The sequence below is a fragment of the Rhipicephalus sanguineus genome, chromosome 2 (genome assembly GCF_013339695.2).
Source record: "Rhipicephalus sanguineus isolate Rsan-2018 chromosome 2, BIME_Rsan_1.4, whole genome shotgun sequence".
NCBI lineage: Eukaryota > Metazoa > Arthropoda > Arachnida > Ixodida > Ixodidae > Rhipicephalus > Rhipicephalus sanguineus.
In genome coordinates this window covers 238,129,649-238,142,324 of record NC_051177.1, presented here as the reverse complement: position 1 = coordinate 238,142,324, position 12,676 = coordinate 238,129,649, and the positions used below count along the sequence as shown (strand labels likewise).

General features: G+C 51.8%; 1 protein-coding gene across 1 annotated transcript in view; it reads left to right on the top strand.

The window, feature by feature from the left end:
• The first annotated feature begins 486 nt into the window (after positions 1–486).
• LOC119382319 (elongation of very long chain fatty acids protein 7-like) overlaps positions 487–12,676 on the top strand; it is a 40,566-nt gene continuing 28,376 nt past the window's right edge. The window contains exon 1 of the mRNA XM_037650020.2: positions 487–887. Within this exon, the coding sequence (XP_037505948.2) occupies positions 492–887 (396 nt within the window). The 5' untranslated portion in view covers positions 487–491. The remainder of the gene's footprint in view (positions 888–12,676) is intronic.

Sequence of the window (12,676 nt, the reverse complement as noted above, 5' to 3'; positions counted from 1 at the left end):
ACATCTTTGAAGTACATAACTGTGCGTACCGATGACAAGGATACTAAAACGGAAAAGGGGAAATACCTTGTATGAGGGCTTCTTTCGAGATTTAGTGATGAATAAGTGTCCTACCTAGGACAGCATATGAAGTGAACAACATGTCAAGCCACGGAGGACTGTGAAAATACGCACTACGGTGGCCGTGCCATGCGCCTCGTATTCAGGTGTTCATTCACCGACAGACGTGTCGCTCGGCAGCGGGTAAGTTGACGCGGTGAAGCACCTGAAGGCGATCCCAAAGTAATTCGAAAAAATATTGCCGAAAATGTTGGAAATGTTGTACATTAATTAACGTAATTGAGGCTAGCGATTACGCTGCTGTGTACACTGAGCTATGTTTAAGGTGCTGGCGCAGTGAGTAAACATCTTTTGCTGTATGTACATGTTTTCTACCGCCACTAGAACGTACAGCAATGGCAGTAACTATGTTTACCGCGCAGCCCTCAGGCATGACGTCGTCGCGCTGGTTTCCGGATCCCGACCGAAGATCAGAGGGCTGGTTCCTCACAGGCAGCGCAGCACCGCTGATGGCACTGCTAGCAGTCTACGTGTACACCGTCAAGGTACTGGGGCCACGGGCCATGAAGGGCCGAATGCCGTTGCACATCAAGCCACTGGTGCTAGCGTACAACCTGTTCATGGTGCTCAACTGTGCCTTCTTCCTAGCCGAGTTCGTGCGGCTAGCGTTTATCGAGAACGGCTACAGCTTGTTGCTGCAGGAGGTCGACTCGTCTCTGCGGCCAGCCACCATGCGGCTCGTGAGCCTCTCGTGGTGGTACTACATGTTTCGCATCTTTGAGTTCACGGAGACCATCTTCTTTGTACTGCGCAAGAAGTTTGGACAGGTATGTTGGCCTTACTGTTTCAACTCGATTCGTCAATAGAAGGCACTTGAGGGCCAGAAATTTTGAAGCGCGTGGTTGCTTGCTCTTTGGTGCGACCGAGGCAGTCAGTTGTCATATTTGCAAAATGATTGCACGTAGGACAGGCCGAAGCACTATAATATACATTTTCTTGAAATGATTAAAAGTAAAAATACGAAACTTACAAGACAAATTAACATCTTAGGGACATCTCTTTCAGGCTATATCGCGTGCGGTAATTATTTTCTAGGAAAGCAGACCGCCTGAAGTGTTTTGACGTTTTGCTCATTCTACTTTTCGAAGCTTATGCACATTGGGCATTTAAATCGCTGGGAACCTTTTCATGCTGTCACACAAGGTAAGCAAATAAATTATCGTGCCCATATTCTCTGCACGGATTGTAACTGTGAGAGAGAGAGAGAGAGAAACGAAGGGGAAAGGCAGGGAGGTTAACCAGTTGGCTACCCTACACGTGGGGTGGGGTAATGGGGCCATGATAGATAAGATAGGAGGAGAGATAGAAAGGATGGTTGATCCCTCCGTCATAAGAATCGGAATAACACGAAAGTAAAGCCTGCCCTTACAGAAGCAACTGTATGTTTACTGTACATTGATATAAGAGTTTGTACAATGTATATTGATGTCTGGCAACTATAGCACCGTCTAACGTGGATGCACCCACTTCGATGACTGGTGGTACATCTCCATTCCGACGACTAACGTCCATGTTAAATGATTAAACAAAGCCTTGTGGTAGCTGTAGTAGTTAACGGTGAAAGCGTAATCAGAGAACGAGGTGCGATAGCCAGAAGAGCGTCGCATATTGGACGCAGAACTTAAACGCCATCCCGCGGCATGTTAAAATGTGATTGAACACCACGGCCGGACTAGAGGGAATCGCAAAGCGCGTCGTGCCGCCCTGATAGCCCGGTCCCGATTTTTCTCGGGACGAGCGCGTGAGCGGGGAACGCGGTGTTACAGCCATGTGAGGCAGGCGTGCGTCGCAGAGCTATTTTTGGTTTGGATTAGCGTGATGCTATGAGCGCGGCCGACGCTTTTACGATGCTTCACAGCCATATATACCCTTTAGGAGAGTGGTGGTAGGGGTTCGTTAGGAAAGGAAGAAGGCACCTAATTTCTGCAGCCGGGAGCACGGCGCAGTGCCTTGATGGCCTGGAGATCTTGGAGGGGCACCTTCTCGCGTGTGACGTCAGAGCGGGGACTCCGCTCTCAAGCGCGCTGCAGCAGCCACTGCTCCTGTATGCGGATCGTCTGCTTCAGGCGGGAACTTCATCGAACGAACAGCCTCGCGACGGGTAACTTACGCCTGCAACGAATGTTTTCGAGTGTAATGTTGAACTTGTTTTAGTTGCGGCCCAATCGACAGGGCCAAGAAATCCCCCGGATGGCCGACGAGCGCGCCGATGCCACCAACCGCATTGCTGCAAAGAAGGGGAAACTATGTGTGAGTGTTCTCGCTCATTATCTTGTCTTCGCCGGCCGATACTAATTAGCTGGGTGTTTCTTTCGATATTTCAGTAAGCGTGCCGTTCTCCAGCATCTACAAATATGTAGAAAAGCTTGTGAAAGGTCGCGGTGCCTCATCGAGGGCGAGGCGGTGTACGACGCAGGCCACGTTGTTGAATGCGTGGCCGAGAACGTCAACGGAGATCGCATCCCCGTCGCAGCTCTCGTCCTGCAAACAAGCGCGCAAGTGCCGCCTTGTTGCATGCACCCTCTCCCGCCTGACGATGCCCATGATCACAGTCTGTCCCCTAATTTTGGTTCGGTAAGCACGATATTACGTCGTAGTTCATAATAATATCACACAGGGCCGTCTCATGGGTACTAGAATATAACAAATAGTTAATCGCTGATTATAACACGCACAGGGCCACAGAGATTAACGTGGCAAAGGCAAGCTGGGTCCAGTTTCACGCCACGAAGCCTAACGAGTAGCTTAAAGAGCTCCGCTTTTAAAAAAGTGTCTGCACTGCTTCAGGTGAAGACTTTTAGAGAATTTGCATTAAACAGCGGCAACAGGTTTCGCTTATGATATTATGATAAGCAGTCCGCTAGGCGCGCGCTTGCCTTCACAAGTAAAATACGTATGTACACCATCCAAATGCAGCCGTAGTATCAGATATCCTGCGCCGCTCAGCTGAGCTGACGAGGCGCGCTTACGTGCGAGGCGATTCGGAGGCCGCGTCGTCGGCTGCTTGTCTAGGGGCCTTCGCGGCAGGTTGCTACACAGCACTTGCTGCACACGGTCGATAAAGGCGTGGGGCGCATTCCCATTCTTAGATTGACGATCCACTCCTTCTTCAGCTTCGGGTCCCTAGGGTAGTTGTGAAAGCTAACGCCTTTTTCACGAGCAGACGAAGTACACTGAGGCACAGAGCAGTACTTCACCACTGCGCAGCACTCGCCGCGGAGACGTAGCCGACGAAAGCGCGCGAATCCCCGCTCTGACGTCATACAGGCGCCGTTCGCAGCGCCGCCATCGGTCGCACACAAGGCCAATAGGGGTGGGGGTAAGGTGATTCTTCATCTCGCCTCTCTTCGCGCCCCGCCCAAGCACCGCCCTCTTTTCGTGACGTAAAGCCCTCTCTCCTCGCCGGCGGCGGCAGGCGGCAGTGGCGGAGTTGCTCGCTGAATTTCGTGGAAAACGGATGTGTCGCCCGCGATGCCTAACGGACTAGTCCTCGTGCCTCTCGCCGTCGACGCCCTGTGACGGTTCCTTCGACCGCTATGCCATGCGCGTCTCATCGGCAGGACCTTCGCCGCCTCATCACCGACGCGTATCGTGCCCCTGGCTGAATCGTGGTCCCGTCCCTCGAACTCCTGTGACCAGCTCCATCTCTCCTGTCTTCTCTTCGTCGCGCCTGCCAACTTCCTATCACTTCCTTCTCCATTTTCTTCTACTTGTCTTTTATTCCCTCCTTACTCCCACCCCCTACAAGGCGCTGAGCCGTGCTCCCACAAGGGCTGCAGAAAAATAGTGCCTTTTTCCTTTCCTCCAACCACGCATTCATTCGGCAGTGGCGGCAGCGCTTGAATACCCTACGCTTGCAGCGCGCGGATGCCACGGCTGCGAGTCTGTGCGAGGAGCCGGCGGCGCGCCGCATTTACACGATTGCTGAGGAGCGCGCGTAGGTCCGGTCTCGCGCGCGTATTCATGACGACTGCTCCTCGCATTCATGCGTGAATTTGTTGCGTGCGATAGGCCGTTGTTGCGCGGTGGGCTGCTCAAACAGCAGCGCGCAGGGTTTCCGCTTTTTTAGGCTTCCCCAAAAAAAGGAGAGACGACGCCTTTGGATTAGAAACATCAGACGCAGCAAATGGACCCCGACCGACTGCTCCGTGTTATACGATATACGTTCTTGAGTATTTCGCTTGAATATTGCTGGTATTGCAAACAGCATACCATTAACACAAACTTATTGTTCGTTGTGCAATGGAGCCCTTTCAGGTGCACGAACTTTAAAAATCATTTGGTCACGCTGAAAAAAGGAGTTTTATGGTTCGCGTTTCAAACGCTTGGGCACATGGAATTTTGCAGCGATCACGCTATAAGCCTGATGTGTTGCGTTTACTTAATTTATCTCCCGTTCTGAGCACGGGCTTGGGATGTTACCGTGATGTTGTGAGGGGAAGATTTCTTTCGATATCGCGGGTTAGTGCTGCCGCGCGTCAGCTGCGGCAGTTATCTGGCATGTGTTGTACGTTATGTGGCCTGCGTTTCTATAACTCTCAGCCTATGGTGTCATTTACCGCTGTGTTGCCGCTTGTGTACATGCTACCGGTTTCACGCTTAATTCGCGCATGCAAATCAATCCGCGCCTCAGTGGTATGCGAACGTGCCTTGCGCTTTTTAGTCATGCACGTATAGTGCACAATGTCTGTGCTCGTGCAGGAAGCTCTTCACTATAGCAAGGGGCCCTCATGTGCTGGAGGAAATTTCGTGATTAGGAAGTATACAGCGTGACGAAGTTGAGCAGAAAAATGATTTTCTAAAGTAAACCAACATGATGTCTGCTATCACAGACTAGCAGAACGAAGTATTGTTATTATTTAACACTCGCCTTCTAGGGGCCCTGCAGCTGCTCTGGCGAAAACCTTAAATGCCACAGAAAACGTGAAAATTGACCGCCGGCGTCGGCGGTGTCAACACGAGAGATGTGAAAAATCATCACGCAATGACGTCACCGTATACGACCAAAGCGTGTGACGTCATGATGACGTCGAGTAACGTGACTTTACGCGATTTGCACTGCCTCCGTGATCGGCCCACCGATCACGGAGGCTGTGCAAATCGGCGAAGTCATGTGATGGCATTATCAGATGACGTAACGTAAGCTGACGTCAACGTGAAGCCATTGTGACGTCACAAATTCTAGCTATCTATGACGTCCTAGGGAAGTCATCACATGATTTTTACTGCCTCCAAAACCGGAAGCGTTGCAAGCTTTCTGCTCGTCCCAAAGTCTTGCACTGCCTCCGTGATCGGCGGGCGATCACGGAGGCTGTGCAAAACGCCGATATCATGTGATGACAATATCACATGACGTAACGTAATCTGACGTCAGCATGACGTCACTGACACGTCACAAATTTGAGCTTCTATGACGTCCTGGTTACGTCATGACATCATTTTTACTGCCTCCAAGATTGGAGGCGTTGCAAGCTTTCTGCACGTCCCCGGTTCTTGCATGCCTCCGTGATTGGTGGGCCAATCACAGAGGCTGTGCAAAGCGCCGATGTCATGTGATGACAATATCAGATGACGTAACGTAATGCGACGTCAGCATGACGTCGTTGACACGTCACCAGTTTGAGCTATCTACGACGTCCAGTGACGTCATCACATGACTTTTTGCCTCACTCGTGTTGGCGCCGAAGCCTCGGGACTCCAGTCAATTGCCGCGTTTCATGAGGCATCTAATGCGTTCGCCCTGAAAGCAATGTTTTAATGACCATGACGTCAACAGCGCGAATTCTGCTAGCGTGAAGACCCCCATACTGTTGAAAGCGCGAGCATGAGAGATCCGATTTGGACTTCAGTGATCTTGCTCACTCGCCGGTACTCCGCTTCCGAAGCAAGTAAAGAAACCAATGTTATATGTATAGTACTCTTCACAGTTCAACTCCAACTTCGGAGCGAGCATCATCGCAGGGTCGAAAAACTTCTCACGAGATCACTGTGCAGAGTAGCGCTAGCCGAACCGTACTAAACATCTTCAGCGTCAGAAACAATTCTAAGCGTCGTTATTATTGAACCTAAGTTCAAAAAAATTAATCAAGAAAACAAACCAAAATAGACACAAACCCACAGGTCTTCGTAGCACGATAAGTCGCCGATGATTACGATACTCCCTCATGCGAATTCTGAGCACAGCTTTGTGTTGGGGCAACGCCAACTGTGTTTGAAGTTCTGACTATCCGCATTGGAACATTCGTTACATATTGCCACAGAAACTGCCAGTGCTCGAGTGCTATACGCACATCATTCTGTGCATTGGAGGCGTCACGAACCGAGCGAAACGTTGACATCGGCATCCCGGTCACGACAAGCGAGACAGTCGCAGCGCACCCGCCAGCCTTGCATGCGCACGAGCTCCGACCGAAGGGCGAGCGGGCGTGACGGAGGAAGAAAGCAATTTTAGAGGCCAGTGGCTCGTAATATTGACAGACCCCGCGTTCGCTGTCTTTGGTTCTCGTTCCCTCTATCGGTTACGCCAACGACGTCATCGGCGACGCCGATCAACGCAGGAACGGACGCCTAAGAGCCGCGCTCTAAAAGCACAGCGCGTTGCGTAGAATGTCGTGGACTCGAATCGGCATAAACAACTCTAGAAGTCAGTTTCTCGATGATTTGGACACAGATAATTCTCTCCAAATTCTTCATTAAACTTGTATAACAATGTCCTTGCACAATTTGTTTCGCCATTTGCTTAGTAGCGCTAGATTTCACGAATGAACAGCGCGTACATAACCTCAGCCGTGCGCCCGTAGCGCGGGAAGACTATATATGGCGGACGGCGCCGGAGCGGAGGCGTGGCGGTGACGTGAGCGTCGTCGTCGCCGCGCCGCAACGTCACTGCCCCGCCCATTCGCGAGACTCTCCCCATATACGGCTCTGCAACGCTTGGGCTAAGATCGCCACCTCGCGCTGTGTTAAGGCATTGACAAAATTTAACTTCTTTTGAAAACGTGCCGAATGGGACGGACGTGTAACGCGTTGCAGGTGCTAATCGCGGAGGCCGCAGTAATGACGAATTACTTTACTTTACCGCTCCCAGAGGGCATCACCACCCGCTGACCGGGAGAGTGGTAGTTATAAAAGGCGCGTTTGTAAAGCATCTAGAGTATGTGACCGTGGCGCAGTGAATAGCGTGCCCGGCGTCTCCTGTTGCGGTCCGTGTGTTCGTGGGTTCGATGCCCGTTGACGGAACCTTTTTTCTTTGCCATCTGATCGCGTAAATTTTTTCGACGTCATTTCTGTGACGGAAATACGTCACTGAAGTCTTGGCGAACCCCGGCATAAAACACTTTCGTGTTAAAAGAAGAAACGAACAGTTAGTGAGAACACGAGCTCGCGCTGGTAGCTCACGGACGCTCGTCAAGTCCGCTCGCCTTGAAGTAGTGCAGCAGGGCTTTCGTGCCCTTGTGCATGCACGAAATCGCGGGCCAAGGATTTTCTTTTCTAATAACCCTCTTGCATCCGGACGATCTAGTTTGGCTCCTAGAACACGTCATTGAGTTTGGTAGGATGGGCAGTGGCATAGAATGTGCTCAATCGTCTCCTCACAGCCGCATAAGTTGCATGCCGCACTGTTGGCCATTCCGAAGAGATACGAATATGCATTCGTAAATGTCACACCCAACCGCGTGCGACACCGCGAAGTTGCATCTCGACGGGAGAGTCCCCATGGAGTAGGCTTATCTACGGGGGGGGGCAAGGCGGGTGCTAGCCCCCCCCCCCCCCCCACTTTCAACAGTTGTCGCTGTCTGCTGCACACTGGGGAACGAAACATTGTGGCGAAGTTTTCGTTGAACACAGCAATAACTTCATTATATAGAACAATTTGTGCTACGCTTCTTCTGTGAAAATTGTCTTCCGCGTCTCACGACCCCGCACTGTAGGCTCTCTGCGGTGCAGGCCGCCTATGCGAATGTTACGCGCCTTGTGCTCCAGCATTCTAAGGGAGGCTACCGCTGAGCAGGGGCACTATAAAGTTAGAACAGTCTGTGAGGCTTTCATTCTGCTATACCGGGCCTGAAATTTACATCGTCGCCGACGCGAATACGGGCGGGGACCAGTAAGCGCGTTATGGACTGATGAAACGCTCTTCCAGTTTCTGGATATTCATCTTTATTCATCGAAAAGGAATAGCATCGCCGCTGCTTTGGGTCGTTCAGAGTGCACAAGTGTTAAGCATGTTAAGTGTCTTTGCTGGGCCGAACTGGGACAGCTAAGAAAGGTTTCCGCTTTAGTCTCCGATCAACCTGCTTCGCCTTGCTTATCATATGGTAGATTACAGCGATCGCGGCGGCTTGCAACAAATCGACGACGAATGAGGCCGTGCATGGTCTTGAGCACATTGAGAAGTACAGCTTTCAAGCTTGCCCCGCAACTTTTTCTACCGGACCAGGAAGATCGTAGAGGTCCGCGGTTCTCTGGACTAAGGAGACTGAATTGACAGCCGGGCCTTCATGAAATGCGTTCAAAATGAGACACTTTCCGGCTATTTCGAAAAAGTTTAGCTATAGTTCAGCATAATAATGCGATGCTTAATGGGCATACGTCATTTTAACGCTGCTTGATTTCACAGGTTTCTGACGTCCCGTAACAAGCAGGCAATATTATGGCATACCAAAAAATTTTCGACCAATCGCCAAGAACCAATGATCAAAAATATGCTGCATTGAATATAGTGTGTTCGCTAATTTTTTCACGCGGTCGTACATAAGTGGTCACTACGCGACTGATCATTTTCGCGTAATTTGTTGCACCGCGTTGCGAGCAGGTGTTGTGTGCATGAGGCGGAAAATTTCGACCAACCATAAACAGCTAACGACCAATGCAGAAGGAAACGATTCGGGGTATGTTAACGTTAGTGGGAGCGCTCGGCGGCTGCGAGCATTCATAGAAGAGAACGATGATCACGTGTGCGCTCGTGGCACGCGGCGGCCGCTGGCAGCGGGCAGTTGCGGCCGAGGCTCGGACCAGTAAAGATGTGTCCACTGTTGTCTTGGTCTCCTTCCTGAGGGGTTCTGGGCTCCGAAACCCCTACATCTGGCGCCCAACGGGTAGGACCCCGCCCCATCATGTTCCGCCTGGTCATCGCCCGCCGGATCCCAGCAGCTCCTGATTTCGGCCCCCGGCACGGTGATATCGCCTTCGAGCAGCTATGGGCGCTGAAGCGGGCGTTCCTGGACATGGCCGCCTACGGGGTCTACGACCTGGTCCCCCTCCATCAGCCGGTCGAGACCCTCGTGTGCCTCTGCCTTTCCGGGAAAATGACCCCCGACGAGCAGCGGCGTGCCATCATCGCCCTGGAGCACCTCGGTGCTTCCATCGGCATCCCGCTGCCCGTGCAGGTCAAGGAGGCTCTGGAGCGCTCGTGTGGCGAGGCGGCACTTAAGGCCGACAACGAAAGCGCCGACGCCGCGCGCGCTGATGAGGTCGGCGTCGAGGCTCGTGCGGGCTCGTGCGGCCGGACGGCACCGCGGGAGGACAAGCGACGCGGTGGCGACGCATCGACCGCCAACGAGGGTGCAGAGACCAGGAACGACGAGCAGCACACGACGGTGGACGAGGAGATCACCGAGGAAGAGGCCGAAGACTCCCAGGACGGCGAAGGCGAGTGCGACCGGGGAAACATAGAAGAGATTGCCGAGGAGATTGACGCGAAAGAGACAGGCCAGCTGAAAAGGTGGGCGCTGGTGTTGTGCTGGTGGATTTCCGGAACGACGACGATGGCGTGAAGGAAATGGACGGTGCGAAGGAATATCTTGGAGGGCGAGAGGAAAATGATGGAAAGGCGGAGGAGCTGAGAAAGAAGCGTAAAACGAAGAAAAAGAAAAACAGCGACGGGAGAAAAACAGCACACGAACCGCCGCATGGTGACGAGGAAACCCGAGAGTCCAAGGACTGTGCAGAGGCCAAGGGGTCTCGATGTGGCGAACGGAAGGTAGCCAGGGTCGTTAAGCAGGAGGAATACGAGGAGAAGTGGGAGGCGAAGGCACGGCCCAAGACGGCGAGTGGGACGAGAATATGGAGTGTGTGAAGGCAGATGATGCAGAGGTCATGGATGACGTGAACGATGTCGAACATGTTGAGGGGGTGAAACCCGAAATCGCTGAGCCGACACCGGTGTACGCCGAGCGGGTCAACAACGGAAAGTACAAGGACGAAGAGGAAGACCGAGACTACGTCGAGATGGAGATGCATCAAAGACGACCTGGTACCGACATCGACGAGGGACGAGAAATGAGCGCCGCAGGGATCTTCTACGGGAACGTCGCGCCCCCATGGCTGCCGAGGCCGCCAGCGTTCGAAGATTACTACGCGGAGGAGTGGCCGCCACCCAGACGCGAATGGTCCGAGCGGCTACAACGGCAAAACTCGACAAAGCGGTACGTCTACTACGACAACAGCACCATGAAACGTCAGCGCCAGGAGGCCTACTATGACTACTCTGGGCTCACTAGCTCGGTGGGATCGGCTCTGCACCAAGAGCATCGGCGTCCCATCATGCTACGGCAGCCCATGAGGTCCCACAAGGAGTTGTGGATTGACACCGCTGGGATGTGGTCATATGTGCCACGTGCGGTCCGCCGTGGCCAGGGCTAGTTGCTCCATCTCCGTGGCACCTCCTTTCCCCTATTTCACCGGAGGGGAGGGGGCAGTGTGGGAGCGCTCGGTGGCTGCGAGCATTCATAGAAGAGAACGATGATCACGTGTGCGCTCGTGGCACGCGGCGGCCGCAGGCAGCGGGCAGCTGCGGCCGAGGCTCGGACCAGTAAAGATGTGTCCGCTGTTGTCTTGGTCTCCTTCCTGAGGGGTTCTGGGCTCCGAAACCCCTAGACGTTATAATCGCCCACATTTTTTCAGCAGAAATTTGGGCTTACACTATTAGCATAGGTGCATTTCCTTCGTGGGGCCAGAACGCCCTCCAAGCAACGTCGCAAATGCAAATACGTTGAGTATGATCAATCTTATACGCCTCTAATACCATAAATTCTTATATTTTAAGGGAAACTTGTGGTTTTTAAGTTAAGAACAATGGTAATATAATAATAATAATAATAATAATAATAATAATAATAATAATAATAATAATAATAATGCTAGAAACACTATTTCGACTAAGAGCGAACAAGGCAATATATAATATACGCAAACCTGAATATGCACAAGAATGTGCAGTATAAATTAATGCAAAAAAATCACACCATCTCCCGCTAAAGGGGACCATGAGGCGATGCGAAGCAGTGTTTCGACATGAAGAGCCCGCGTTTCAGAGGGGTAGTGGTGAAGGGAAAAGGAGAGAGGGGGAAGAGAGAATGGGAGGGGAGAGGAACGAGGAGAGGGGAGAGGTGGAGGAGAGAGGGGTAGGGTAGGGGAGAGTGGAGGGGGAGGGGAAGTAGAGAGGGTTGTGCATGCGCAGTATTGGTGGTCAAGCCGCACACCACCACCACCACCGGATTGAACTCCGCTATAAGATGCTTCACATCTAAAAGAACAGGTGCACTCATTGCTACCTACATTATAAACCCAATTATCAGTGAGCAGCTATTAGACAGTAAAGGAATGCCATTGAATGATGCGAATCTATTAGTGGAAAGGCCACCATGAACTTAATTGTATTCATGCATAAAATTGCGTGGTTAATGCATAAAAAGTGTTGTTTGTAATACTATTACACGCATAACGCGCATAGAATATGTATGGTTGTCCCAGTGTATGCTACGTAAAACTGACTGTACTTTGTGGTGTCTGAGATTATCGCCGCTCTCGGAACACACGGAGACAGTTCACGCGGTCGTGCAACAACACGTACACTTGTATTAAACACTTTTACAGACGGCTAGCTCGCCTGCCGAATCTAATACACAACTAGTAACTTGCTAAATAACCTTATACAATGCTAATGAATACCCGGAAAACATAACACACACTCAAGACAACATAAGACATACAATTCACCGCGAATGCGGCGTCGCCGATGCACGACTCACCACGAGGGGCCCGCGGGAAACGAGCCGTGGTATCGTCTCCGACGGACCCACCGCGGGAGACGTCCATCCACGCACGCCGCCAAACCCAAAGAGACTTGCTGCTGTGTTCTGTCCACCGGCCTAGCTTCTCCCGCAGGCGGCGCCACCGCGCTAACCCTAACCCGCGCGAACACAGCGCCACTACTCGCTAGGACGCCATTTAAACTACCTGCGGCCTATACGTGATACGCGCATGCGCCTTGAGGCGCAAACGGCTTTACAGGGGCTGATAGCACCCCCCACAACTTCTTCTATAGTGTTATTAAACACAGCCAAGTAAATTATCATTGTATATGAACATGTATATGAACAGTGCATGTCCGCCAGTGACAGTCTCCCATAATCGTCTATTATTGAAGCTAGACTGCCTTAACATAAACCGAAACGTTACCAGCTGGATAAATAACTTTTTGTGTAAGCGTTATCAATTCGTGACTGTAAATGATCCTTCATCTACATTGATTGAAGTTAAATCCGGGGTACCA